This window comes from Anopheles stephensi, unplaced genomic scaffold (genome assembly GCF_013141755.1).
Source record: "Anopheles stephensi strain Indian unplaced genomic scaffold, UCI_ANSTEP_V1.0 ucontig436, whole genome shotgun sequence".
Taxonomy (NCBI): domain Eukaryota; kingdom Metazoa; phylum Arthropoda; class Insecta; order Diptera; family Culicidae; genus Anopheles; species Anopheles stephensi.
This window is the reverse complement of record NW_023405387.1, coordinates 57,532-85,466: the sequence shown is the minus strand read 5'-3', so window position 1 is coordinate 85,466 and position 27,935 is coordinate 57,532. Positions and strand designations below refer to the sequence as shown.

Here is a 27,935-nt window from a genome sequence, read left to right as displayed (position 1 = left end):
ATGAAGGGTTATTCCTGGATGACGCGAAACGGTTGGATGATGGAACAAAGCTTCGTCTTCTTCTTCGGAAGATAGGTGTAGCGGAGCACGAGCGCTACATAAGCTCCATCATGCCAAAACAGCCGAAGGATTTCGATTTCACCACCACCGTGGAGAAGCTGAAAAAGCTGTTTGGAGACCGCGAATCTACCGTGTGCAAACGGTTTAAGTGCCTGCAGATGGTGAAAGAGTCACACGAGGAGTACCGAGCGTACGCGTGCCGTGTTAATAAAAAGGTCGTGGAAGCTAAGTTGGCGGGGATTGCAGAGGAGGAGATTAAATGTTTGTTATACGTGTGTGGACTCAAGGGAGATGCGGATGCCGATATTCGAGTACGGTTGCTCTCTAAGATGGAAGACAACGTAAACATAACGCTGGACCAACTATGTGGTGAATCTCAACGCCTGCTAAACCTGCGCCAAGACAGCAAGCTGATATCTACCGCTTCGCAGGAGGTACGGGCTGTTAGGAAAAGCGTCAAAGATTTTCGCAGCAATCCTGTGCGTGATAAAGAACAAAAAGCAGTAAGTTGCTGGCTGTGTGGTGATAAACACTTCGCGAGGGAATGCTCATTTGCTACGCACGCATGTAAGGACTGCAATAAGGTAGGCCATAAGGAGGGATTTTGTAAGACGGCGAACCGTAATCGTTTCCGCTATCGGTCTCGCAACGCAAACGTTAAGGTGGTAACGGTTAACAAAATCCAGGCCAAACGCAAATACGTAGATGTGATTTTAAACGGACGTAGGTTGCAACTGCAGTTAGATACCGGTGCCGATATCACTATAATATCGAGGGGTACGTGGCGTCAAATAGGCAGTCCGAAATTAGACAGTGCAACAGTGTCAGCCAAGACGGCCAATGGTGAGACACTCAAGCTGCTGGGAGAATGGAAAGGTATTATGGAAGTCAATGGACGGCGTAAGCAGGTGTTAGTGCGTGTTGTGGAAGAGGACCTGTTGTTATTTGGAACAGACAGTATGGATGTTTTCGGATTGTGGAAACAGCCACTTGATGCCTTCTGCAACATCATAAGTTCCACTAAAGATGCTGGTGCGGCCGTTTTAGAACAATTTCCTGCGTTATTCTCCAGCGAGCTTGGTCGGTGTGACAAGGTAAAAGTAAGCTTGCAGCTGAAAGACAATGTTAACCCTGTTTTCCGCCCGAAACGCCCTGTGGCGTATGCGATGCAGACAATGGTCGAAGATGAGTTGGGAAGGTTGGAGCGTCTCGGTATTATTACACCAACCGATTCCTCAGAATGGGCTGCACCCATTGTAGTGGTGAGGAAAGCAAACGGAACCGTTCGAATTTGTGGCGACTACTCGACCGGTCTTAATGACGCACTTCAGCCACACCAGTACCCGTTGCCGATTCCTCAAGACATCTTCACAGCCATTGGGAAGTCGGTAGTGTTTAGCCAAATCGATTTGGCTGAGGCCTTCCTGCAAGTGGAAGTATGCGAGAAAAGTCGTGAGTTGTTAACTATTAACACTCACAAGGGGCTTTACCGTTTCAACAGACTACCGCCGGGGGTAAAAACAGCACCTGGTGCATTCCAGCAGATCGTGGACTCTATGTTGAGTGGGCTGGAAGGTGTTGCGGGTTATATGGATGACATCATCGTAGGTGGTGCAGATGTGAAAAGCCATCTGAAGAATCTGCAAGCTGTTTTGTCAAGGATCGAGGAGTTTGGGTTTAAGCTACGTGTGGAAAAATGTTCCTTTTTGAAACCCCAAATACGATACCTGGGACATCTGCTGGATGGGCAAGGCCTACGACCGGACCCGTCGAAAATAGAAGCCATTTTGAAAATGCCAGCGCCATCGCAGCTGAGTGAGGTTCGATCGTATCTTGGTGCGATAAATTATTATGGGAAATTCGTACCACAGATGCGAGATCTGCGGTATCCTCTAGACCTTTTGTTGCAAAAGGGAGGCGAATTCAAGTGGACAGCCGAATGCCAGAAATCTTTTGAGAGATTTAAGGAGATTTTGAGTTCCGACCTACTTCTGACCCACTATGATCCGTCGAAGGATATAATCGTGTCAGCGGATGCTTCATTAGTAGGTTTGGGAGCTACCATCAGTCATCGGTTTCCGGATGGGCGTGTAAAGGTTATCCAGCATGCCGCGCGAGCGTTAACGAAGGTGGAAATGAACTATAGTCAGCCAGATCGCGAGGGTCTCGCAATTGTGTTCGCTGTGACGAAGTTCCACCGCATGCTGTTCGGACGTAAATTCACGCTACAAACTGATCACCAACCTCTCCTCAGAATCTTCGGCTCACGTAAAGGAATTCCGTTGTACACTGCGAACAGGCTTCAGCGTTGGGCATTAGCGCTTCTTCTTTACGATTTCACTATAGAATACGTAGCGACAGACAAGTTTGGCAATGCGGACATCCTCTCGAGATTGATGAATCGTCACGAAAAGCCAGAAGAGGATTACGTTATTGCTAGTATCCAGCTTGAAGATGATATGAATCATCTGGTGACGAGTGCAACTCAAGCCCTGCCGTTGAATTTCAAGGATTTGGAGCGTGGTACACAAACAGATTCTATGTTACGGAAGGTGTTCCAGTTCGTCCAGAATGGTTGGCCGATGGGTGAAGAGAAAAGTGTAGAGCTGAAACAATTCTTCGTACGGCGGGAGGCCTTATCCACTGTGGGAAATTGCCTCTTATTCGGAGAACGGGTTGTGATTCCAGCAAACATGCGAGATCGAGTGCTGAAGCTCTTGCACAGAGGACACCCTGGGGTAACTCGTATGAAGGCACTAGCAAGAGGATACGTTTATTGGCCAAAGATGGACAGTGAAATCGAGGACGTTGTTAAAACGTGTCAACCGTGTGCAAGTGCAGCGAAGTCTCCAGAGCACTGTGCACCGGTGGATTGGCCAAAATCGACCGCTCCCTGGCAGCGTATTCATATTGATTACGCCGGGCCCATCGAGGGAGAGTATTATTTTCTGGCAGTAGACTCGTATTCCAAATGGCCAGAAATAATACCGACAAAGCATACAACTGCACAAGTAACGGTTAAGATATTACGAGGACTGTGTGCACGGTTTGGTATGCCAGAGACGATTGTCAGCGACAATGGTACGCAGTTTACCAGTTCGGAGTTCGGGGACTTCTGCATACAGAACGGTATCCATCATGTGCGAACTGCGCCGTATCATCCGCAATCGAACGGGCAGGCTGAAAGGTTCGTGGACACCTTTAAGCGAGCTGTTAAAAAGATCCGCGAAGGAAATGGTGGAATGCATGAGGCCCTTGATGAATTTCTGTTGGCATACAGAACCACGCCGAACAAGACGCTGGAGCAGAAATCGCCGGGGGAGATGATGCTGAATAGGAAAGTTCGAACCGCTCTCGAGCTTTTGCGACCATCTTCTCGTAATTTTGCTAGACAACCAGCGGTGAATGACACTATCGTCGGAAGGAATTTCTGCGTAAACGACAAGGTCTACGTGAAAAGATACCATCGGAATGGCTGGGAGTGGGTATCCGGAGTAGTGACTGATCGTCTGGGAAGCGTGATGTACATGATTGACATCTGCGGTAGGTCTCTACGATACCACGTAAACCAGCTTAGAATACGACATGCAGCGGACGACCGTCAGCAAACACAGCTTCCACTGCATGTATTGTTGGATGCCTGGGACATGCCTGGAAGTATCGAGCCGGCATCCTCATCTTTAGTTCCGTCGACGACTACGGAACATGTTGAGCCTGATAACGACAACTCTCAGCAGACCTGCTCGGATGCAGCTCCACGTCGATCAGCACGATTAAAGAAGCAGCCTGTTTGGATGAGCGATTATCGCAATTAAAGCAGGGGGATGTTGGAGACGTGAGCGTAGGGTTATAAACGGGTTGAAGCTTGACAGCTTCTGGGGACGCCAAGAAAACCGCGCACTCTTCGTTGCAGGCTCGGGCACAAAAGACGTGTACAATTAGAAAAGGAATAAAATATATATTGTATCACAAGATACAACAGTAATTGAAACAGTGGCCGTGCAGTGGCTATTTATTGTTTATTTTAAATGCGTAATGGTCTATCGTAATGGTAAAGTAATCCTCCGTAATGGCCACCTCGTTCTCGTTCTCGTTGGTCGTTGGCTATTTATGTGCCGAGCGCATGCGTCGTACCGTGGTCCAAAATCTAGCCGGATCTAGCACATTGAGCGGGTGCTGCGCTCGTTGGTATACCGGCGCGCTCTTCGCTCCTAGCATTTCGTCATAGTCCAACAGCAAATGTGGAGCCAGCACCAAAAACAGCTGTTCAGCCCACCCTGGCAGGCGACAGCTGGCAAAGGCTAACTGCCAACATGGTAGCCCGAGATGCTCGATGCTCATGCGTAAGTAGGTCGTAAAGGAGTCCGCCAACAGTGTCCACTTCCACGATCCCACTTCCAACAAATAAATTTCCGGACGGGTTGTAACGTTTGTCTTGTACACGAGTAAAACGAAACCCCTGTCACCTATGCGGTCGAGCTCGAACACAGTTCCCGGTCCTTTCAGTTCGAGGTTCTGGATTTGCGTCAATTTAGGTATGTAGAGGTGGCCTACACGTAATTTTGCGCGCTTCGAATAATTGTAAGTCCAGCTCGTGTGCATCCCATCGGTCGACAGGTAAAAACGCTTCATGTCGTCTGGCATAAAAACGAAATTCTTGTACTCCCAAACCCTTAAATCTGCCGCTGTGCATGGTCCGTTGTCATCTGATGTCACGTTGCTCACTCGCGGCAGTTCGTTCAGTTTGTTCTTCAGTTCACACGTCAGTTGTTCCAGGTGCAACGACGTATCATTACGACGGTTTCCGATCTTACGGCTGGCCATTTTCGATGAAATATGGTGCTGAGATGAGACACAGTGGAAAAAACGTCTGTTGCACACTTCAGCTTGCTAAATAATGGTTTCAACGCATGCCTGACTTTTACTTATTAATTATTCCTATGGATGGTTTCCAATGTGTGCTGAGATGTGTTTTCAATTCACACTGTCATTATCTAATGTCGTCTAGTAGGCAAACAGAGATTTGCCGTGTTTCTCATGTTTTCAATTTAGTGTTTCGTGTTCCGTGTGCCGGCCTCGCATTCGCCCGTTACACACAGTGTTTGAAAGTGTATGCTCGACGTTAATTCGACGTCTTTCGGCGTTGAAAACTCCACAGGCGGGCGGCCTGCCCCCCGGACAGAATTCGGGGGCAGCCTGTTACCTCCGCTCGATCCAGTTACCGAATACACGAAAGAAAGCTCGCGCGAGTGATTTGTGTTTGCTGTGCACATCCTGCCAGGCTTACCAACGCGCGTGTGCTGAGTCTCTCCAGCATCCAGGACTGCCTGAGATGCGTGCAAGTGGCCATCGCGAGAGTGTGGAGAGTGTTTCGTGCGCGTGGATGTCTGCCGGTCTGGCGGGGAGGCAGTGTGCTGTACTTGTTGTTTCACACGCTCTTCTGCTAGACGATACTTCTGGATGGTGAATGCGCGGTACGTCCAGTGCATACGTTGGGTGAGTAGTTTCGCATTCCGCTAACGATGACGGTAATAACATCAACCAAAGTGTTCCGGACACCAACGGATGTGCTTGATTATACTCACGGTGATGTTTTTTTTTTTTTTTGCTCCGTCGCAGGAACGCACAGGAACGGAACATCTAGCCGTCGTTTGACGATGTACGAAACAAGGATTTGGGCATCGGGTAAGAGCGCACATACCGTTCACTTTCGCAAATTCAGCCAAATACTGCCACACGTTCTTAACTACTGTCCGTTTGTTGCAGCTCCCGATCCCGCCACTCGTCCGGGAAGTGGTCCGGGAATCAATATAGTGCTGGAACGCTCTCCTGAAGACACCGGGAAAGGCCGTCATCGCTGCAATGAAGGCCACGTTCGGGATGTTGTTGCCGTCACCAGGGGCACGCTGTGGGTTGAGCGATTGCGCAATGCTCAAAAGCAGCTCCCCTGCGCTTAGTGGATTCCGCTCCGTGTCCGTGGAAGGATGTCTAACGACCCCATAATCTCGACGAACACTTCCTTGTTGAAACTTGTTCGCTGCTCGCACAAGCCTGGCTGTCGGCTAATGAACTGTCGCTGTGTGGATTACTATTACATGTGAAGTTTACTAACAGATAAAAAGATCCTTATAGGCTAACAATATTAATTGTATTGGTGAAGTGTGTTAGTGAGATCCTACGTGGGAGGCTGTACCTGTTTAGGTCCGCGTCGCGTTTGTCCTAACAGAACAGCGTTTGCCTTCGGAGCTTCGATTTATTTGGACATCCTAGGTACATAAAAAGGTGTTGCCTATCCCGGCCCGGTTGCGTTTATTGTACACCTCTGCTAACTCCCTAGCTGAATGTTTATCGGACGCGTGGGTGTAACATAATATTTTAGGAAGCCAAGCGCCATAAATTGCTCAAACGCCTTCTGAACGGGATCGTTTAGACTAAAGCTTGAGTTTGCTCGATGAGCTTACAATTGTTAGAATTAATAGGAAGACACCAGCGTGTGTCGCTTGCGGCTTACTCTCTACGACAGCGCGATCCCACCGCGTCAATCTCGCTTTTATTGATGGTGTCATAGCTGCCCAAGGTCGATACATTACATTTAAAAACAATCACAGAAGCAAACAGCTACACACGATGCGTTCGCCATTTTTTACGCTCTCGACTCCCCCCTCCCCCTTTCCGAAAGAGACATTTTCAGCAACGGTAGAGCATTCGCTAGACTGTGTCGTTCTAATTCCTGTACCGGTCTCGCTCTCGCAATCATTCGATCGGTCGATGGGCATTCTCAGGAGAGCATACGCTCTCGCGTACGGCGCCGCAGTGAGAATGTGTCAGTGTATCAACCGTATGTACTTTGGCGCTTTTGTCACTATCTTTGCTTCACCTCTCTCAAGTGGTCCGGTGGCCGACGCTACAGCGGCGCCGGTCTTCACATGGCAGGGCCGCCCCGGGATTCGAATCCCATCACTACTCTACTGAAGCTTTTTTTGAAATTTTCGTTTTGTTATTTTTTTTCTTTTTTTTTTATGTGGAGTTTCTGTTTTCCAGTCGCTTAAGCATAATGTGTGGCCGACCTTTTACCCGACGTTTAATGCGTGCGCGCCTTTTCGCCTCGAGGACGCGTTTATTTAGACCAACGACGACGGTTTCAGACGCTAAGTGTCATCGTTTTTTTTTTAAACTATGTCGTCGCCTATGAACATGCACATTGTAATATTATTGTACCGGCACCAGTGATGGCACCGACGTACGCGTTGTACAAACAACCAGACCACGCCCATTGCCACTCCTTTTGCCACCGCCGCCGTCGTTTTTAGTCCCCCGTGGGGGTAGTTGCGAAAAAATCACGAATTTTCGACACTGCCGCATAGACGCACGCCCATACAAAGCTGGCCGCGTTGAGCGGGCCCTTCTCAGGCGGCGAGCAGTACTGGCAGCTGTGCGCGCTGTACAAGCCATCATTCCCACTGGCGCACCTTTTCCCAGCATCGCGAATCACCGGCGTCGTTGTTAGTTTCGCCTCACAGTAGTGCGCCAAACACGCGCGTACCCGGCACTGCACTATAAACGCACCGCATTCATACTGGCCCGGCAACGCGGTCGCTTCTCGCACAATGTCTGAATATCGAACGGTGCAAGGTAATGAATTGTGTGGGTGTAAATAAACAAATGATGTGTGTGTGTGTGTGTGTGTGTGGGTGATGTGTAAGTTGTGTTCGTTGTGCAGTGCTGTCTGTCCGGCACTGCGTATTGCCCAGGTGCCCATATACTGCTGCTACGGGTAAAACCCAGTCAAGGAACCCGCTTCTGGGTTGGGGGTGGTTGGTAAAGTTTGTGAAGCAATTTTATTCGATCCTTCGATACAATCGCAAAACTGTGTACAATTATCAGACCAAACCATGTGTGTTGTGTTGTTCACGGGCAAAGCTGGTCCCTGGAAAGCGGAATGGTAATGCGAATGGAAGGAAACCAAAGCTAGCTTTAGATAGAAATAAAACTACATTTCTATGTAATTGAAACAGTGGCCGTGCAGTGGCTATTTATTGATTATTTTAAATGCGTAATGGTCTATCGTAATGGTAAAGTAAAGTAATCCTCCGTAATGGCCACCTCGTTCTCGTTCTCGTTGGTCGTTGGCTATTTATGTGCCGACATGGGTACATAAAAAGGTGTTGCCTATCCTGGCCCGGTTGTGTTTATTGTACACCTCTGCTAACTCCCTAGCTGAACGGCTATCGGACGCGTGGGTGTGACATAATATTTTAGGAAGCCAAGCGCCATAAATTGCTCAAACGCCTTCTGAACGGGATCGTTTAGACTAAAGCTTGAGTTTGCTCGATGAGCTTACAATTGTTAGAATTAATAGGAAGACACCAGCGTGTGTCGCTTGCGGCTTACTTTCTACGACTGCGCGATCCCGCCGCGTCAGTCTCGCTTTTATTGATGGTGTCATAGCTGCCCAAGGTCGATACATTACATTTAACAACAATCACAGAAGCAAACAGCTACACACGATGCGTTCGCCATTTTTTACGCTCTCGACTCCCCCCTCCCCCTTTCCGAAAGAGACATTTTCAGCAACGGTAGAGCATTCGCTAGACTGTGTCGTTCTAATTCCTGTACCGGTCTCGCTCTCGCAATCATTCGATCGGTCGATGAGCATTCTCAGGAGAGCATACGCTCTCGCGTACGGCGCCGCAGTGAGAATGTGTCAGTGTATCAACCGTATGTACTTTGGCGCTTTTCTCAGTACCTTTCCTTCACCTCGCACAAGTGGTCCGGTGGCCGACGCTACAGCGGCGCCGGTCGTCACATGGCAGGGCCGCCCCGGGAATCAAATCCCATCACTAACTCTACTGAAGCTTTTTGAAATTTTCGTTTTGTTTTTTTTTTCTTTTTTTTTTTTATGTGGAGTTTCTGTTTTCCAGCCGCTTAAGCATAATGTGTGGCCGACCTTTTACCCGACGTTTAATGCGTGCGCGCCTTTTCGCCTCGAGGACGCGTTTATTTTGACCAACGACGACGGTTTCAGACGTTAAGTGTCATCGTTTTTTTTTTTAAACTATGTCGTCGCCTATGAACATGCACATTGTAATATTATTGTACCCAGTGCCAGGTGCCAGTGGTGGCACCGACGTACGCGTTGTACAAACAACCAGACCACGCCCATTGCCACTCCTTTTGCCCCCGCCGCCGTCGTTTTTAGTCCCCCGTGGGGGTAGTTGCGAAAAAATCACGAATTTTCGACACTGCCGCATAGACGCACGCCCATACAAAGCTGGCCGCGTTGATCGGGCCCTTCGCAGGCGGCGAGCAGTACTGGCAGCTGTGCGCGCTGTACAAGCCATCATTCCCACTGGCGCACCTTTTCCCAGCATCGCGAATCACCGGCGTCGTTGTTAGTTTCGCCTCACAGTAGTGCGCCAAACACGCGCGTACCCAGCACTGCATTATAAACGCACCGCATTCATACTGGCCCGGCAACGCGGTCGCTTCTCGCACAATGTCTGAATATCGAACGGTGCAAGGTAATGATTTGTGTGGGTGTAAATAAACAAATGATGTGTGTGTATGTGTGTGTGTGGGTGATGTGTAAGTTGTGTTCGTTGTGCAGTGCTGTCTGTCCGGCACTGCGTATTGCCCAGGTGCCCATATACTGCTGCTACGGGTAAAACCCAGTCAAGGAACCCGCTTCTGGGTTGGGGGTGGTTGGTGAAGTTTGTGAAGCAATTTTATTCGATCCTTCGATACAATCGCAAAACTGTGTACAATTATCAGACCAAACCATGTGTGTTGTGTTGTTCACGGGCAAAGCTGGTCCCTGGAATGCGGAATGGGAATGCGAATGGGAGGAAACCAAAGCTAGCTTTAGATAGAAATAAAACTACATTTCTATGTAATTGAAACAGTGGCCGTGCAGTGGCTATTTATTGATTATTTTAAATGCGTAATGGTCTAACGTAACGGTAAAGTAATCCTCCGTAATGGCCACCTCGTTCTCGTTGGTCGTTGGTCGTTGGCTATTTATGTGCCGACATGGGTACATAAAAAGGTGTTGCCTATCCTGGCCCGGTTGCGTTTATTGTACACCTCTGCTAACTCCCTTGCTGAACGGTTATCGGACGCGTGGGTGTGACATAATATTTTAGGAAGCCAAGCGCCATGAATTGCTCAAACGCCTTCTGAACGGGATCGTTTAGACTAAAGCTTGAGTTTGCTCGATGAGCTTACAATTGTTATAATTAATAGGAAGACACCAGCGTGTGTCGCTTGCGGCTTACTTTCTACGACTGCGCGATCCCGCCGTGTCAGTCTCGCTTTTATTGATGGTGTCATAGCTGCCCAAGGTCGATACATTACATTTAACAACAATCACAGAAGCAAACAGCTACACACGATGCGTTCGCCATTTTTTACGCTCTCGACTCCCCCCTCCCCCTTTCCGAAAGAGACATTTTCAGCAACGGTAGAGCATTCGCTAGACTGTGTCGTTCTAATTCCTGTACCGGTCTCGCTCTCGCAATCATTCGATCGGTCGATGAGCATTCTCAGGAGAGCATACGCTCTCGCGTACGGCGCCGCAGTGAGAATGTGTCAGTGTATCAACCGTATGTACTTTGGCGCTTTTGTCACTACCTTTCCTTCACCTCTCTCAAGTGGTCCGGTGGCCGACGCTACAGCGGCGCCGGTCTTCACATGGCAGGGCCGCCCCGGGAATCAAATCCCGTCACTACTACTCTATTGAAGCTTTTTTGAAACTTTCGTTTTGTTTTTTTTTTGTTTTTTTTTTATGTGGAGTTTCTGTTTTCCAGCCGCTTAAGCATAATGTGTGGCCGACCTTTTACCCGACGTTTAATGCGTGCGCGCCTTTTCGCCTCGAGGACGCGTTTATTTAGACCAACGACGACGGTTTCAGACGATAAGTGTCATCCTTTTTTTTTTTAAACTATGTCGTCGCCTATGAACATGCACATTGTAATATTATTGTACCCAGTGCCAGGTGCCAGTGATGGCACCGACGTACGCGTTGTACAAACAACCAGACCACGCCCATTGCCACTCCTTTTGCCCCCGCCGCCGTCGTTTTTAGTCCCCCGTGGGGGTAGTTGCGAAAAAATCACGAATTTTCGACACTGCCGCATAGACGCACGCCCATACAAAGCTGGCCGCGTTGATCGGGCCCTTCGCAGGCGGCGAGCAGTACTGGCAGCTGTGCGCGCTGTACAAGCCATCATTCCCACTGGCGCACCTTTTCCCAGCATCGCGAATCACCGGCGTCGTTGTTAGTTTCGCCTCACAGTAGTGCGCCAAACACGCGCGTACCCAGCACTGCACTATAAACGCACCGCATTCATACTGGCCCGGCAACGCGGTCGCTTCTCGCACAATGTCTGAATATCGAACGGTGCAAGGTAATGATTTGTGTGGGTGTAAATAAACAAATGATGTGTGTGTATGTGTGTGTGTGTGGGTGATGTGTAAGTTGTGTTCGTTGCGCAGTGCTGTCTGTCCGGCACTGTGTATTGCCCAGGTGCCCATATACTGCTGCTACGGGTAAAACCCAGTCAAGGAACCCGCTTCTGGGTTGGGGGTGGTTGGTAAAGTTTGTGAAGCAATTTTATTCGATCCTTCGATACAATCGCAAAACTGTGTACAATTATCAGACCAAACCATGTGTGTTGTGTTGTTCACGGGCAAAGCTGGTCCCTGGCATGCGGAATGGGAATGCGAATGGGAGGAAACCAAAGCTAGCTTTAGATAGAAATAAAACTACATTTCTATGTAATTGAAACAGTGGCCGTGCAGTGGCTATTTATTGTTTATTTTAAATGCGTAATGGTCTATCGTAATGGTAAAGTAATCCTCCGTAATGGCCACCTCGTTCTCGTTCTCGTTGGTCGTTGGCTATTTATGTGCCGAGCGCATGCGTCGTACCGTGGTCCAAAATCTAGCCGGATCTAGCACATTGAGCGGGTGCTGCGCTCGTTGGTATACCGGCGCGCTCTTCGCTCCTAGCATTTCGTCATAGTCCAACAGCAAATGTGGAGCCAGCACCAAAAACAGCTGTTCAGCCCACCCTGGCAGGCGACAGCTGGCAAAGGCTAACTGCCAACATGGTAGCCCGAGATGCTCGATGCTCATGCGTAAGTAGGTCGTAAAGGAGTCCGCCAACAGTGTCCACTTCCACGATCCCACTTCCAACAAATAAATTTCCGGACGGGTTGTAACGTTTGTCTTGTACACGAGTAAAACGAAACCCCTGTCACCTATGCGGTCGAGCTCGAACACAGTTCCCGGTCCTTTCAGTTCGAGGTTCTGGATTTGCGTCAATTTAGGTATGTAGAGGTGGCCTACACGTAATTTTGCGCGCTTCGAATAATTGTAAGTCCAGCTCGTGTGCATCCCATCGGTCGACAGGTAAAAACGCTTCATGTCGTCTGGCATAAAAACGAAATTCTTGTACTCCCAAACCCTTAAATCTGCCGCTGTGCATGGTCCGTTGTCATCTGATGTCACGTTGCTCACTCGCGGCAGTTCGTTCAGTTTGTTCTTCAGTTCACACGTCAGTTGTTCCAGGTGCAACGACGTATCATTACGACGGTTTCCGATCTTACGGCTGGCCATTTTCGATGAAATATGGTGCTGAGATGAGACACAGTGGAAAAAACGTCTGTTGCACACTTCAGCTTGCTAAATAATGGTTTCAACGCATGCCTGACTTTTACTTATTAATTATTCCTATGGATGGTTTCCAATGTGTGCTGAGATGTGTTTTCAATTCACACTGTCATTATCTAATGTCGTCTAGTAGGCAAACAGAGATTTGCCGTGTTTCTCATGTTTTCAATTTAGTGTTTCGTGTTCCGTGTGCCGGCCTCGCATTCGCCCGTTACACACAGTGTTTGAAAGTGTATGCTCGACGTTAATTCGACGTCTTTCGGCGTTGAAAACTCCACAGGCGGGCGGCCTGCCCCCCGGACAGAATTCGGGGGCAGCCTGTTACCTCCGCTCGATCCAGTTACCGAATACACGAAAGAAAGCTCGCGCGAGTGATTTGTGTTTGCTGTGCACATCCTGCCAGGCTTACCAACGCGCGTGTGCTGAGTCTCTCCAGCATCCAGGACTGCCTGAGATGCGTGCAAGTGGCCATCGCGAGAGTGTGGAGAGTGTTTCGTGCGCGTGGATGTCTGCCGGTCTGGCGGGGAGGCAGTGTGCTGTACTTGTTGTTTCACACGCTCTTCTGCTAGACGATACTTCTGGATGGTGAATGCGCGGTACGTCCAGTGCATACGTTGGGTGAGTAGTTTCGCATTCCGCTAACGATGACGGTAATAACATCAACCAAAGTGTTCCGGACACCAACGGATGTGCTTGATTATACTCACGGTGATGTTTTTTTTTGCTCCGTCGCAGGAACGCACAGGAACGGAACATCTAGCCGTCGTTTGACGATGTACGAAACAAGGATTTGGGCATCGGGTAAGAGCGCACATACCGTTCACTTTCGCAAATTCAGCCAAATACTGCCACACGTTCTTAACTACTGTCCGTTTGTTGCAGCTCCCGATCCCGCCACTCGTCCGGGAAGTGGTCCGGGAATCAATATAGTGCTGGAACGCTCTCCTGAAGACACCGGTGTTGAAACGCGGTTGAATTTTTGACCGACCCAACTGACAGACCGTTGGGAGCCCTATCAAGTTTCCAACATTGTCCCCCCAAGTGCGCCACGGTTAAATATGTTTGTTAGGCGATAATAAACACCTCAATGCAAAATTCGCTCTTTGTGATGACCCAACCTCTCTTTGGCGACTTTATAAACCCGATCTTCGTGATGACACACCTCTCTTTCGCGATTGTACAAACCGTGGCTTCAATTCCCATGTTCTGTCAGTTGCTTCGTGGGTGTGTGTTTGTTTGTTTGTTTGTTTGTTTGCTGTTTTTCACTTTCGCTATATTCTGTATTCGACTCTTGCCATGCGGTTTTCTACTAAGCTGATACATCTAAGACTGGTAATTTGTGCGCGGGTCTAACGTAAGTTCCACTGCTCGTTTGTACCGTGGCTTGCCTAACTTGACCGTCCTTTCCAGGTATTATTGAGACAATTCGTCCTTTCGGCCAACAATTTCTTAGAAGATTGATATCCGCTATCACAACTAGATCACCAACTTCGATCGGTCGCACTGGTTCGAACCACTTGGTTCGTCGGGTAAGTGCGGGTAAGTATTCTGCTAATCATTTCTTCCAGAATAAATCTGCTGAATGCTGCGCCATTCGCCACGACGACCGGATTGTAGCAGGGCTATCACAGAAAACTGCCGGTGGTTTGCTTCCATCAGAGCTCCCAAGGAGCAGGTGATTAGGTGTTATAGGGTCAGCCAGTTCGTCGTTCAGGGGCACGTAGGTAAGTGGTCTCGAATTAAGGATGAGTTCGATCTCCGTGAACGTTGACAGCATTACTTCATCCGTAGGGCGCTTGGTGAACACGAACTGATTCAGTGCCTTCTTCACGGAACGTACCAAACGCTCCCAGCAGCCGACAAAGTGAGGCGCCCCTGGCGGGTTAAATGTCCACTTCATCCGCGGTCCGCAGTGCTCGGTCATCAGAACGTCGTGATCAACCTCTTCCAAAGCTTCCTTCAACTCACGAGAGGCACCGACGAAGCGATGCGATGAATCTGCGAAACGCCAGTATGCATGACGCTGTGGTGAGGGACGCCGCTATCTCGAGATGTACAGCTCTCGACGTGAGGCAGGCAAATATAACCCCCCACCGCTTCTCTACTCTGCGACCGACAGCTACTAAAAACGGGCCGAAGTAGTCGATCCCTGTGAAGGAAAAGGCACGTTAATAAAATGCGGTTCTTTGTTGTGGTAAATTACCCATTAGCGGTGGCTCCGGTCGCGCGTTGTTCACTTTGCACCACTGACAATCTCTCCTAACGCGTCGATATTCCCCCAGCAGTTTAGGGATGTGGTACCGCATCCTTAATTCGCTCAAAACCGTGTTGTGGTTGCCGTGTTTGTACCTTTCGTGTTGCTCCCGAATAATGAGATCGGTTCCGTAGTCTCGCCGAGGAAGGATGATCGGGTTCCGTGAGGAATCGTTGATGCCTACGCATTCCGTCAAACGTCCCCCCACTCTCAGGATCCCGTGGTCGTCCAGAATAGGCGAGAGCTTATAGATGCTGCTTTTCTTCTCGACCCCCCTTTTCCACGGATGCTTTTGCGGGGTCTGTTTGCGCAAGCTGACGATTTCGCTGTTGTAGGCCCTTCGTTGAATGCCCCGGATTATCACCCGTTCGGCTTCCGCTAGCTCATCTTGGGTCAGTGGCCCAATCAATGTGGCCTTCTGCGTGACGCGACGACGGATATTATGCGCGAAGCGAATCACAAACGCTACGGTACGAAGCACCCGTTTCCACTTCGAGAACCGGTCGAGAACGATGAGCGGTTCTGTAATTTGGTGGTGATGGACGATCTTTCGAAGTTCTTCCGACGTATCTTTCTCGGGGTCGACGCGAGCAGGCCACGCATTTTCCGGTTCCCAGAGAAACGGCGGTCCCCTAAACGATCGTCCTTGTGCCGATAGGCCCTGCGTCTTAGCCCATTTCGTCCCATCGTCAGCCACGTTCATCTTCGTTGGTATCCAGCGCCATTGACTAGGATCAGTGCTTTCGAGCAGCTCACCTACGCGAAACGCCACGAACTGATTATATCGTCTGTGGTCCGAATGTAGCCAGCTGAGCACATTTTGGAAAGCTTTTGGAAACTTTCGTTTTGTTTTTTTTTTTTATGTGGAGTTTCTGTTTTCCAGTCGCTTAAGCATAATGTGTGGCCAACCTTTTACCCGACGTTTAATGCGTGCGCGCCTTTTCGCCTCGAGGACGCGTTTATTTAGACCAACGACGACGGTAAACTATGTCGTCGCCTATGAACATGCACATTGTAATATTATTGTACCGGCACCAGTGATGGCACCGACGTACGCGTTGTACAAACAACCAGACCACGCCCATTGCCACTCCTTTTGCCACCGCCGCCGTCGTTTTTAGTCCCCCGTGGGGGTAGTTGCGAAAAAATCACGAATTTTCGACACTGCCGCATAGACGCACGCCCATACAAAGCTGGCCCCGTTGAGCGGGCCCTTCTCAGGCGGCGAGCAGTACTGGCAGCTGTGCGCGCTGTACAAGCCATCATTCCCACTGGCGCACCTTTTCCCAGCATCGCGAATCACCGGCGTCGTTGTTAGTTTCGCCTCACAGTAGTGCGCCAAACACGCGCGTACCCGGCACTGCACTATAAACGCACCGCATTCATACTGGCCCGGCAACGCGGTCGCTTCTCGCACAATGTCTGAATATCGAACGGTGCAAGGTAATGAATTGTGTGGGTGTAAATAAACAAATGATGTGTGTGTGTGTGTGTGTGTGTGGGTGATGTGTAAGTTGTGTTCGTTGTGCAGTGCTGTCTGTCCGGCACTGCGTATTGCCCAGGTGCCCATATACTGCTGCTACGGGTAAAACCCAGTCAAGGAACCCGCTTCTGGGTTGGGGGTGGTTGGTAAAGTTTGTGAAGCAATTTTATTCGATCCTTCGATACAATCGCAAAACTGTGTACAATTATCAGACCAAACCATGTGTGTTGTGTTGTTCACGGGCAAAGCTGGTCCCTGGAAAGCGGAATGGTAATGCGAATGGAAGGAAACCAAAGCTAGCTTTAGATAGAAATAAAACTACATTTCTATGTAATTGAAACAGTGGCCGTGCAGTGGCTATTTATTGATTATTTTAAATGCGTAATGGTCTATCGTAATGGTAAAGTAAAGTAATCCTCCGTAATGGCCACCTCGTTCTCGTTCTCGTTGGTCGTTGGCTATTTATGTGCCGACATGGGTACATAAAAAGGTGTTGCCTATCCTGGCCCGGTTGTGTTTATTGTACACCTCTGCTAACTCCCTAGCTGAACGGCTATCGGACGCGTGGGTGTGACATAATATTTTAGGAAGCCAAGCGCCATAAATTGCTCAAACGCCTTCTGAACGGGATCGTTTAGACTAAAGCTTGAGTTTGCTCGATGAGCTTACAATTGTTAGAATTAATAGGAAGACACCAGCGTGTGTCGCTTGCGGCTTACTTTCTACGACTGCGCGATCCCGCCGCGTCAGTCTCGCTTTTATTGATGGTGTCATAGCTGCCCAAGGTCGATACATTACATTTAACAACAATCACAGAAGCAAACAGCTACACACGATGCGTTCGCCATTTTTTACGCTCTCGACTCCCCCCTCCCCCTTTCCGAAAGAGACATTTTCAGCAACGGTAGAGCATTCGCTAGACTGTGTCGTTCTAATTCCTGTACCGGTCTCGCTCTCGCAATCATTCGATCGGTCGATGAGCATTCTCAGGAGAGCATACGCTCTCGCGTACGGCGCCGCAGTGAGAATGTGTCAGTGTATCAACCGTATGTACTTTGGCGCTTTTCTCAGTACCTTTCCTTCACCTCGCACAAGTGGTCCGGTGGCCGACGCTACAGCGGCGCCGGTCGTCACATGGCAGGGCCGCCCCGGGAATCAAATCCCATCACTACTAACTCTACTGAAGCTTTTTGAAATTTTCGTTTTGTTTTTTTTTTCTTTTTTTTTTTATGTGGAGTTTCTGTTTTCCAGCCGCTTAAGCATAATGTGTGGCCGACCTTTTACCCGACGTTTAATGCGTGCGCGCCTTTTCGCCTCGAGGACGCGTTTATTTTGACCAACGACGACGGTTTCAGACGTTAAGTGTCATCGTTTTTTTTTTTAAACTATGTCGTCGCCTATGAACATGCACATTGTAATATTATTGTACCCAGTGCCAGGTGCCAGTGGTGGCACCGACGTACGCGTTGTACAAACAACCAGACCACGCCCATTGCCACTCCTTTTGCCCCCGCCGCCGTCGTTTTTAGTCCCCCGTGGGGGTAGTTGCGAAAAAATCACGAATTTTCGACACTGCCGCATAGACGCACGCCCATACAAAGCTGGCCGCGTTGATCGGGCCCTTCGCAGGCGGCGAGCAGTACTGGCAGCTGTGCGCGCTGTACAAGCCATCATTCCCACTGGCGCACCTTTTCCCAGCATCGCGAATCACCGGCGTCGTTGTTAGTTTCGCCTCACAGTAGTGCGCCAAACACGCGCGTACCCGGCACTGCACTATAAACGCACCGCATTCATACTGGCCCGGCAACGCGGTCGCTTCTCGCACAATGTCTGAATATCGAACGGTGCAAGGTAATGAATTGTGTGGGTGTAAATAAACAAATGATGTGTGTGTGTGTGTGTGTGTGTGGGTGATGTGTAAGTTGTGTTCGTTGTGCAGTGCTGTCTGTCCGGCACTGCGTATTGCCCAGGTGCCCATATACTGCTGCTACGGGTAAAACCCAGTCAAGGAACCCGCTTCTGGGTTGGGGGTGGTTGGTAAAGTTTGTGAAGCAATTTTATTCGATCCTTCGATACAATCGCAAAACTGTGTACAATTATCAGACCAAACCATGTGTGTTGTGTTGTTCACGGGCAAAGCTGGTCCCTGGAAAGCGGAATGGTAATGCGAATGGAAGGAAACCAAAGCTAGCTTTAGATAGAAATAAAACTACATTTCTATGTAATTGAAACAGTGGCCGTGCAGTGGCTATTTATTGATTATTTTAAATGCGTAATGGTCTATCGTAATGGTAAAGTAAAGTAATCCTCCGTAATGGCCACCTCGTTCTCGTTCTCGTTGGTCGTTGGCTATTTATGTGCCGACATGGGTACATAAAAAGGTGTTGCCTATCCTGGCCCGGTTGTGTTTATTGTACACCTCTGCTAACTCCCTAGCTGAACGGCTATCGGACGCGTGGGTGTGACATAATATTTTAGGAAGCCAAGCGCCATAAATTGCTCAAACGCCTTCTGAACGGGATCGTTTAGACTAAAGCTTGAGTTTGCTCGATGAGCTTACAATTGTTAGAATTAATAGGAAGACACCAGCGTGTGTCGCTTGCGGCTTACTTTCTACGACTGCGCGATCCCGCCGCGTCAGTCTCGCTTTTATTGATGGTGTCATAGCTGCCCAAGGTCGATACATTACATTTAACAACAATCACAGAAGCAAACAGCTACACACGATGCGTTCGCCATTTTTTACGCTCTCGACTCCCCCCTCCCCCTTTCCGAAAGAGACATTTTCAGCAACGGTAGAGCATTCGCTAGACTGTGTCGTTCTAATTCCTGTACCGGTCTCGCTCTCGCAATCATTCGATCGGTCGATGAGCATTCTCAGGAGAGCATACGCTCTCGCGTACGGCGCCGCAGTGAGAATGTGTCAGTGTATCAACCGTATGTACTTTGGCGCTTTTCTCAGTACCTTTCCTTCACCTCGCACAAGTGGTCCGGTGGCCGACGCTACAGCGGCGCCGGTCGTCACATGGCAGGGCCGCCCCGGGAATCAAATCCCATCACTAACTCTACTGAAGCTTTTTGAAATTTTCGTTTTGTTTTTTTTTTCTTTTTTTTTTTTATGTGGAGTTTCTGTTTTCCAGCCGCTTAAGCATAATGTGTGGCCGACCTTTTACCCGACGTTTAATGCGTGCGCGCCTTTTCGCCTCGAGGACGCGTTTATTTTGACCAACGACGACGGTTTCAGACGTTAAGTGTCATCGTTTTTTTTTTTAAACTATGTCGTCGCCTATGAACATGCACATTGTAATATTATTGTACCCAGTGCCAGGTGCCAGTGGTGGCACCGACGTACGCGTTGTACAAACAACCAGACCACGCCCATTGCCACTCCTTTTGCCCCCGCCGCCGTCGTTTTTAGTCCCCCGTGGGGGTAGTTGCGAAAAAATCACGAATTTTCGACACTGCCGCATAGACGCACGCCCATACAAAGCTGGCCGCGTTGATCGGGCCCTTCGCAGGCGGCGAGCAGTACTGGCAGCTGTGCGCGCTGTACAAGCCATCATTCCCACTGGCGCACCTTTTCCCAGCATCGCGAATCACCGGCGTCGTTGTTAGTTTCGCCTCACAGTAGTGCGCCAAACACGCGCGTACCCGGCACTGCACTATAAACGCACCGCATTCATACTGGCCCGGCAACGCGGTCGCTTCTCGCACAATGTCTGAATATCGAACGGTGCAAGGTAATGAATTGTGTGGGTGTAAATAAACAAATGATGTGTGTGTGTGTGTGTGTGTGTGGGTGATGTGTAAGTTGTGTTCGTTGTGCAGTGCTGTCTGTCCGGCACTGCGTATTGCCCAGGTGCCCATATACTGCTGCTACGGGTAAAACCCAGTCAAGGAACCCGCTTCTGGGTTGGGGGTGGTTGGTAAAGTTTGTGAAGCAATTTTATTCGATCCTTCGATACAATCGCAAAACTGTGTACAATTATCAGACCAAACCATGTGTGTTGTGTTGTTCACGGGCAAAGCTGGTCCCTGGAAAGCGGAATGGTAATGCGAATGGAAGGAAACCAAAGCTAGCTTTAGATAGAAATAAAACTACATTTCTATGTAATTGAAACAGTGGCCGTGCAGTGGCTATTTATTGATTATTTTAAATGCGTAATGGTCTATCGTAATGGTAAAGTAAAGTAATCCTCCGTAATGGCCACCTCGTTCTCGTTCTCGTTGGTCGTTGGCTATTTATGTGCCGACATGGGTACATAAAAAGGTGTTGCCTATCCTGGCCCGGTTGTGTTTATTGTACACCTCTGCTAACTCCCTAGCTGAACGGCTATCGGACGCGTGGGTGTGACATAATATTTTAGGAAGCCAAGCGCCATAAATTGCTCAAACGCCTTCTGAACGGGATCGTTTAGACTAAAGCTTGAGTTTGCTCGATGAGCTTACAATTGTTAGAATTAATAGGAAGACACCAGCGTGTGTCGCTTGCGGCTTACTTTCTACGACTGCGCGATCCCGCCGCGTCAGTCTCGCTTTTATTGATGGTGTCATAGCTGCCCAAGGTCGATACATTACATTTAACAACAATCACAGAAGCAAACAGCTACACACGATGCGTTCGCCATTTTTTACGCTCTCGACTCCCCCCTCCCCCTTTCCGAAAGAGACATTTTCAGCAACGGTAGAGCATTCGCTAGACTGTGTCGTTCTAATTCCTGTACCGGTCTCGCTCTCGCAATCATTCGATCGGTCGATGAGCATTCTCAGGAGAGCATACGCTCTCGCGTACGGCGCCGCAGTGAGAATGTGTCAGTGTATCAACCGTATGTACTTTGGCGCTTTTCTCAGTACCTTTCCTTCACCTCGCACAAGTGGTCCGGTGGCCGACGCTACAGCGGCGCCGGTCGTCACATGGCAGGGCCGCCCCGGGAATCAAATCCCATCACTACTAACTCTACTGAAGCTTTTTGAAATTTTCGTTTTGTTTTTTTTTTCTTTTTTTTTTTATGTGGAGTTTCTGTTTTCCAGCCGCTTAAGCATAATGTGTGGCCGACCTTTTACCCGACGTTTAATGCGTGCGCGCCTTTTCGCCTCGAGGACGCGTTTATTTTGACCAACGACGACGGTTTCAGACGTTAAGTGTCATCGTTTTTTTTTTTAAACTATGTCGTCGCCTATGAACATGCACATTGTAATATTATTGTACCCAGTGCCAGGTGCCAGTGGTGGCACCGACGTACGCGTTGTACAAACAACCAGACCACGCCCATTGCCACTCCTTTTGCCCCCGCCGCCGTCGTTTTTAGTCCCCCGTGGGGGTAGTTGCGAAAAAATCACGAATTTTCGACACTGCCGCATAGACGCACGCCCATACAAAGCTGGCCGCGTTGATCGGGCCCTTCGCAGGCGGCGAGCAGTACTGGCAGCTGTGCGCGCTGTACAAGCCATCATTCCCACTGGCGCACCTTTTCCCAGCATCGCGAATCACCGGCGTCGTTGTTAGTTTCGCCTCACAGTAGTGCGCCAAACACGCGCGTACCCGGCACTGCACTATAAACGCACCGCATTCATACTGGCCCGGCAACGCGGTCGCTTCTCGCACAATGTCTGAATATCGAACGGTGCAAGGTAATGAATTGTGTGGGTGTAAATAAACAAATGATGTGTGTGTGTGTGTGTGTGTGTGGGTGATGTGTAAGTTGTGTTCGTTGTGCAGTGCTGTCTGTCCGGCACTGCGTATTGCCCAGGTGCCCATATACTGCTGCTACGGGTAAAACCCAGTCAAGGAACCCGCTTCTGGGTTGGGGGTGGTTGGTAAAGTTTGTGAAGCAATTTTATTCGATCCTTCGATACAATCGCAAAACTGTGTACAATTATCAGACCAAACCATGTGTGTTGTGTTGTTCACGGGCAAAGCTGGTCCCTGGAAAGCGGAATGGGAATGCGAATGGAAGGAAACCAAAGCTAGCTTTAGATAGAAATAAAACTACATTTCTATGTAATTGTTGGAGACGTGAGCGTAGGGTTATAAACGGGTTGAAGCTTGACAGCTTCTGGGGACGCCAAGAAAACCGCGCACTCTTCGTTGCAGGCTCGGGCACAAAAGACGTGTACAATTAGAAAAGGAATAAAATATATATTGTATCACAAGATACAACAGTGGCGACGAGTTATATAAAATGACTACACCGGTAGAACCGAACGCGGCATGGATCGTCGAGATGTTCAAGCAGCAGCAGCAAATGTTAAATCAGCAACAGCAGCTGTTGAACAGCGTGATGTCGGTGATGAAGGCAAAGGACAGCGAATGTCCTGAAAAAGCGATAGACGCCATCGCCGGACAGATCAAGGAATTTCATCATACAGAGGAAACAAACTTCGAAGGCTGGTTTGTTCGATATGAAGGGTTATTCCTGGATGACGCGAAACGGTTGGATGATGGAACAAAGCTTCGTCTTCTTCTTCGGAAGATAGGTGTAGCGGAGCACGAGCGCTACATAAGCTCCATCATGCCAAAACAGCCGAAGGATTTCGATTTCACCACCACCGTGGAGAAGCTGAAAAAGCTGTTTGGAGACCGCGAATCTACCGTGTGCAAACGGTTTAAGTGCCTGCAGATGGTGAAAGAGTCACACGAGGAGTACCGAGCGTACGCGTGCCGTGTTAATAAAAAGGTCGTGGAAGCTAAGTTGGCGGGGATTGCAGAGGAGGAGATTAAATGTTTGTTATACGTGTGTGGACTCAAGGGAGATGCGGATGCCGATATTCGAGTACGGTTGCTCTCTAAGATGGAAGACAACGTAAACATAACGCTGGACCAACTATGTGGTGAATCTCAACGCCTGCTAAACCTGCGCCAAGACAGCAAGCTGATATCTACCGCTTCGCAGGAGGTACGGGCTGTTAGGAAAAGCGTCAAAGATTTTCGCAGCAATCCTGTGCGTGATAAAGAACAAAAAGCAGTAAGTTGCTGGCTGTGTGGTGATAAACACTTCGCGAGGGAATGCTCATTTGCTACGCACGCATGTAAGGACTGCAATAAGGTAGGCCATAAGGAGGGATTTTGTAAGACGGCGAACCGTAATCGTTTCCGCTATCGGTCTCGCAACGCAAACGTTAAGGTGGTAACGGTTAACAAAATCCAGGCCAAACGCAAATACGTAGATGTGATTTTAAACGGACGTAGGTTGCAACTGCAGTTAGATACCGGTGCCGATATCACTATAATATCGAGGGGTACGTGGCGTCAAATAGGCAGTCCGAAATTAGACAGTGCAACAGTGTCAGCCAAGACGGCCAATGGTGAGACACTCAAGCTGCTGGGAGAATGGAAAGGTATTATGGAAGTCAATGGACGGCGTAAGCAGGTGTTAGTGCGTGTTGTGGAAGAGGACCTGTTGTTATTTGGAACAGACAGTATGGATGTTTTCGGATTGTGGAAACAGCCACTTGATGCCTTCTGCAACATCATAAGTTCCACTAAAGATGCTGGTGCGGCCGTTTTAGAACAATTTCCTGCGTTATTCTCCAGCGAGCTTGGTCGGTGTGACAAGGTAAAAGTAAGCTTGCAGCTGAAAGACAATGTTAACCCTGTTTTCCGCCCGAAACGCCCTGTGGCGTATGCGATGCAGACAATGGTCGAAGATGAGTTGGGAAGGTTGGAGCGTCTCGGTATTATTACACCAACCGATTCCTCAGAATGGGCTGCACCCATTGTAGTGGTGAGGAAAGCAAACGGAACCGTTCGAATTTGTGGCGACTACTCGACCGGTCTTAATGACGCACTTCAGCCACACCAGTACCCGTTGCCGATTCCTCAAGACATCTTCACAGCCATTGGGAAGTCGGTAGTGTTTAGCCAAATCGATTTGGCTGAGGCCTTCCTGCAAGTGGAAGTATGCGAGAAAAGTCGTGAGTTGTTAACTATTAACACTCACAAGGGGCTTTACCGTTTCAACAGACTACCGCCGGGGGTAAAAACAGCACCTGGTGCATTCCAGCAGATCGTGGACTCTATGTTGAGTGGGCTGGAAGGTGTTGCGGGTTATATGGATGACATCATCGTAGGTGGTGCAGATGTGAAAAGCCATCTGAAGAATCTGCAAGCTGTTTTGTCAAGGATCGAGGAGTTTGGGTTTAAGCTACGTGTGGAAAAATGTTCCTTTTTGAAACCCCAAATACGATACCTGGGACATCTGCTGGATGGGCAAGGCCTACGACCGGACCCGTCGAAAATAGAAGCCATTTTGAAAATGCCAGCGCCATCGCAGCTGAGTGAGGTTCGATCGTATCTTGGTGCGATAAATTATTATGGGAAATTCGTACCACAGATGCGAGATCTGCGGTATCCTCTAGACCTTTTGTTGCAAAAGGGAGGCGAATTCAAGTGGACAGCCGAATGCCAGAAATCTTTTGAGAGATTTAAGGAGATTTTGAGTTCCGACCTACTTCTGACCCACTATGATCCGTCGAAGGATATAATCGTGTCAGCGGATGCTTCATTAGTAGGTTTGGGAGCTACCATCAGTCATCGGTTTCCGGATGGGCGTGTAAAGGTTATCCAGCATGCCGCGCGAGCGTTAACGAAGGTGGAAATGAACTATAGTCAGCCAGATCGCGAGGGTCTCGCAATTGTGTTCGCTGTGACGAAGTTCCACCGCATGCTGTTCGGACGTAAATTCACGCTACAAACTGATCACCAACCTCTCCTCAGAATCTTCGGCTCACGTAAAGGAATTCCGTTGTACACTGCGAACAGGCTTCAGCGTTGGGCATTAGCGCTTCTTCTTTACGATTTCACTATAGAATACGTAGCGACAGACAAGTTTGGCAATGCGGACATCCTCTCGAGATTGATGAATCGTCACGAAAAGCCAGAAGAGGATTACGTTATTGCTAGTATCCAGCTTGAAGATGATATGAATCATCTGGTGACGAGTGCAACTCAAGCCCTGCCGTTGAATTTCAAGGATTTGGAGCGTGGTACACAAACAGATTCTATGTTACGGAAGGTGTTCCAGTTCGTCCAGAATGGTTGGCCGATGGGTGAAGAGAAAAGTGTAGAGCTGAAACAATTCTTCGTACGGCGGGAGGCCTTATCCACTGTGGGAAATTGCCTCTTATTCGGAGAACGGGTTGTGATTCCAGCAAACATGCGAGATCGAGTGCTGAAGCTCTTGCACAGAGGACACCCTGGGGTAACTCGTATGAAGGCACTAGCAAGAGGATACGTTTATTGGCCAAAGATGGACAGTGAAATCGAGGACGTTGTTAAAACGTGTCAACCGTGTGCAAGTGCAGCGAAGTCTCCAGAGCACTGTGCACCGGTGGATTGGCCAAAATCGACCGCTCCCTGGCAGCGTATTCATATTGATTACGCCGGGCCCATCGAGGGAGAGTATTATTTTCTGGCAGTAGACTCGTATTCCAAATGGCCAGAAATAATACCGACAAAGCATACAACTGCACAAGTAACGGTTAAGATATTACGAGGACTGTGTGCACGGTTTGGTATGCCAGAGACGATTGTCAGCGACAATGGTACGCAGTTTACCAGTTCGGAGTTCGGGGACTTCTGCATACAGAACGGTATCCATCATGTGCGAACTGCGCCGTATCATCCGCAATCGAACGGGCAGGCTGAAAGGTTCGTGGACACCTTTAAGCGAGCTGTTAAAAAGATCCGCGAAGGAAATGGTGGAATGCATGAGGCCCTTGATGAATTTCTGTTGGCATACAGAACCACGCCGAACAAGACGCTGGAGCAGAAATCGCCGGGGGAGATGATGCTGAATAGGAAAGTTCGAACCGCTCTCGAGCTTTTGCGACCATCTTCTCGTAATTTTGCTAGACAACCAGCGGTGAATGACACTATCGTCGGAAGGAATTTCTGCGTAAACGACAAGGTCTACGTGAAAAGATACCATCGGAATGGCTGGGAGTGGGTATCCGGAGTAGTGACTGATCGTCTGGGAAGCGTGATGTACATGATTGACATCTGCGGTAGGTCTCTACGATACCACGTAAACCAGCTTAGAATACGACATGCAGCGGACGACCGTCAGCAAACACAGCTTCCACTGCATGTATTGTTGGATGCCTGGGACATGCCTGGAAGTATCGAGCCGGCATCCTCATCTTTAGTTCCGTCGACGACTACGGAACATGTTGAGCCTGATAACGACAACTCTCAGCAGACCTGCTCGGATGCAGCTCCACGTCGATCAGCACGATTAAAGAAGCAGCCTGTTTGGATGAGCGATTATCGCAATTAAAGCAGGGGGATGTTGGAGACGTGAGCGTAGGGTTATAAACGGGTTGAAGCTTGACAGCTTCTGGGGACGCCAAGAAAACCGCGCACTCTTCGTTGCAGGCTCGGGCACAAAAGACGTGTACAATTAGAAAAGGAATAAAATATATATTGTATCACAAGATACAACAGTAATTGAAACAGTGGCCGTGCAGTGGCTATTTATTGTTTATTTTAAATGCGTAATGGTCTATCGTAATGGTAAAGTAATCCTCCGTAATGGCCACCTCGTTCTCGTTCTCGTTGGTCGTTGGCTATTTATGTGCCGAGCGCATGCGTCGTACCGTGGTCCAAAATCTAGCCGGATCTAGCACATTGAGCGGGTGCTGCGCTCGTTGGTTTAGCTTCGCGCTCCTCGCTCCTAGCATTTCGTCATAGTCCAACAGCAAATGTGGAGCCAGCACCAAAAACAGCTGTTCAGCCCACCCTGGCAGGCGACAGCTGGCAAAGGCTAACTGCCAACATGGTAGCCCGAGATGCTCGATGCTCATGCGTAAGTAGGTCGTAAAGGAGTCCGCCAACAGTGTCCACTTCCACGATCCCACTTCCAACAAATAAATTTCCGGACGGGTTGTAACGTTTGTCTTGTACACGAGTAAAACGAAACCCCTGTCACCTATGCGGTCGAGCTCGAACACAGTTCCCGGTCCTTTCAGTTCGAGGTTCTGGATTTGCGTCAATTTAGGTATGTAGAGGTGGCCTACACGTAATTTTGCGCGCTTCGAATAATTGTAAGTCCAGCTCGTGTGCATCCCATCGGTCGACAGGTAAAAACGCTTCATGTCGTCTGGCATAAAAACGAAATTCTTGTACTCCCAAACCCTTAAATCTGCCGCTGTGCATGGTCCGTTGTCATCTGATGTCACGTTGCTCACTCGCGGCAGTTCGTTCAGTTTGTTCTTCAGTTCACACGTCAGTTGTTCCAGGTGCAACGACGTATCATTACGACGGTTTCCGATCTTACGGCTGGCCATTTTCGATGAAATATGGTGCTGAGATGAGACACAGTGGAAAAAACGTCTGTTGCACACTTCAGCTTGCTAAATAATGGTTTCAACGCATGCCTGACTTTTACTTATTAATTATTCCTATGGATGGTTTCCAATGTGTGCTGAGATGTGTTTTCAATTCACACTGTCATTATCTAATGTCGT

General features: G+C 49.0%; 1 protein-coding gene across 1 annotated transcript; it reads left to right on the top strand.

Annotated features, from left to right (window-relative positions):
• The first annotated feature begins 1,971 nt into the window (after positions 1-1,971).
• On the top strand, positions 1,972-22,825 carry LOC118517021 (uncharacterized protein K02A2.6-like). Its single transcript, XM_036062874.1, has 2 exons — positions 1,972-3,906; positions 22,497-22,825. The coding sequence occupies exon 1, from the start codon at positions 2,196-2,198 to the stop codon at positions 3,873-3,875; it is 1,680 nt and encodes a 559-aa protein (XP_035918767.1). The 5' UTR covers positions 1,972-2,195; the 3' UTR covers positions 3,876-3,906; positions 22,497-22,825.
• The last annotated feature ends 5,110 nt before the right edge of the window (positions 22,826-27,935 follow it).

Excerpts from the sequence above, each read along its gene's own strand:
- LOC118517021 (XM_036062874.1), top strand. The coding sequence starts at position 2,196 with ATGAACTATAGTCAGCCAGATCGCGAGGGTCTCGCAATTGTGTTCGCT.